The sequence below is a fragment of the Dipodomys ordii genome, unplaced genomic scaffold (assembly GCF_000151885.1).
Source record: "Dipodomys ordii isolate 6190 unplaced genomic scaffold, Dord_2.0 Scaffold55, whole genome shotgun sequence".
Classification (NCBI taxonomy): Eukaryota; Metazoa; Chordata; class Mammalia; order Rodentia; family Heteromyidae; genus Dipodomys; species Dipodomys ordii.
The window spans coordinates 7573287-7575036 of NW_012267271.1; the positions used below are offsets into that span (position 1 = coordinate 7573287).

At 57.1% G+C, this 1750-nt stretch overlaps 2 protein-coding genes across 2 annotated transcripts in view; one reads left to right on the forward strand and one right to left on the reverse strand.

The window, feature by feature from the left end:
* Window positions 1-1750, reverse strand: part of Ttf1 (transcription termination factor, RNA polymerase I) — a 31998-nt gene that overhangs the window by 28811 nt on the left and 1437 nt on the right. The window lies entirely within an intron of this gene.
* Window positions 1-1750, forward strand: part of LOC105989332 (chromosome unknown open reading frame, human C9orf171) — a 111907-nt gene that overhangs the window by 1663 nt on the left and 108494 nt on the right. Inside the window, exon 2 of the mRNA XM_013021294.1 lies at window positions 29-689. Within this exon, the coding sequence (XP_012876748.1) occupies window positions 29-689 (661 nt within the window). The remainder of the gene's footprint in view (window positions 1-28; window positions 690-1750) is intronic.

Genomic DNA, 1750 nt, shown 5'->3' on the forward strand with positions numbered 1-1750 from the left:
CAGCGCTCCGCATCCCCTCCCCCGGCAGCTTCCGAGGGGAAGAAGGGGAGAAGCGAGGGGGAAAGCGCCCGTCTCCGGCCCGGGCGGCCCCGGCGGCGGCCCCGGCCGGGCAGCTGCGTTTCCGGCTGGATCCCCTCAGCTCCGCGTCTGGTTTCCCGCGCCGGTCTGGCGCCGCGACACCTTCCCGGGGCCACGGGGAAAACTCAGCCCAAGTTTGGCGGTGGAGCTGGCCGGGGAGCGCTGTGTCTTGTGCCGCTGGAGGGCACTGTGCGGCTAAAGATGCGGCTCCGTCCCGGCGCGGCAGGTGTGCCCCGGACTCGGGCGAGAGGGATACAGGTGTGCCCCGGACTCGGGCGAGAGGGGTACAGGTGTGCCCCGGACTCGGGCGAGAGGGGTACAGGGGTCCCCCGGACTCGGGCGAGAGCGGTACAGGTGTCCCCCGGACTCGGCAGGGGACTCATCTCGCCCCGGGAGCGGATAGGCGCCCAGAGGCGGTGGAGGTTGTGCTTCTCGTTGTGGCTTTGGTGCCGCCGCTGGAATTAGCGGCGTCTATCGGCTTTCTCTTAATTGAACGACTTTATGGGCTTCCGGGAAAGCACACGCCCTCCCTGAGCTCCTCAGAGCTGGGGTACGGCCAAGGACCCCGGCCCAGCGCCCCTCCATCTAATGCGGCACTAAAGTGCAGCAAGGTCCTGCACTTCCTTCAAGGCGGAGAGAGCCATTCTCAGCACTCAGACGGAAGTTCTTGCCCCTCCTTCCAGGATAAGGAGAGAAATTAAGTCTACTGCTCGTAGGGGTGTGTGTGTGTGTGTGTATGTGTGTGTGTGTGTATGTGTGTGTGTGTATGTGCAAGCGCACATGGGTGCTTGGGACTGGGCTTGAACTCAGGGCCTGTGAGTTGTCCCTTAGCTTTTCCTCTCAAGGATGGTGCTCAAGCACTTGAGCCATAGCTCCACTTACAGCTTTTGGGTGATTAATTGGAGGTTTAAGAGTCTCATGGACTTTTTTGCTCTGGCTGGCTTTGAATTACAACCCTCAGACCTCAGCCTCCAGAATGGCTAGGATTACAAGGCATCACACACACACACACACACACACACACACACCACACACACAATATTTTTTAGTATATGTCCTCATATGTGTAAAATGTGGGGTATATTTGTGCAAATTTCTCCCCTTTTTCTTTTTCCTTGTTGATTCACTTCCTGGCTGTGCTAAGGACAACATTTGGCCTCTGGGTGGCACTAGCTGAACACCTTCCAGGATGATTCCTGAACTGGAGCTTGGGGACAGAACATGTACAGGCCAGGACTGATCTGCCAATGGATTCTGTCTTTGGGTGGTTACAGGACTGCCCTGGTCCCCAGTGACCCAGCAAGCGGAAAGGTCCACAACCTCTGAGCTCTCTGGTGAAGATACCAGGATTCTCTTCTCTCAGGGGTAGATAAGAAGTAACTGTTCCTCCGACTGTCCTTTTAGCACCTGGAACTCTGTAAAGTCCCTCCTTTTTGTAGTGGTCAGATGATGGCCACCTTTGATGTCTTCCATCACCTCTGACTGAAATAAAAGTTGGGAGAGGGTGGGAAGGTGGCTCAGTGGTAGAGCGCTTGCCTTGCATGCATGAGGCCCTGGGTTCGATGCCTCAGCACCACAAAAGAAAAAAGAAAAAAGCCGAGGGCTGGGAAGGTGGCTCAGTGGTAGAGTGCTTGCCTTGCATGCATGAGGCCCTGGGTTCGATTCCTCAGCA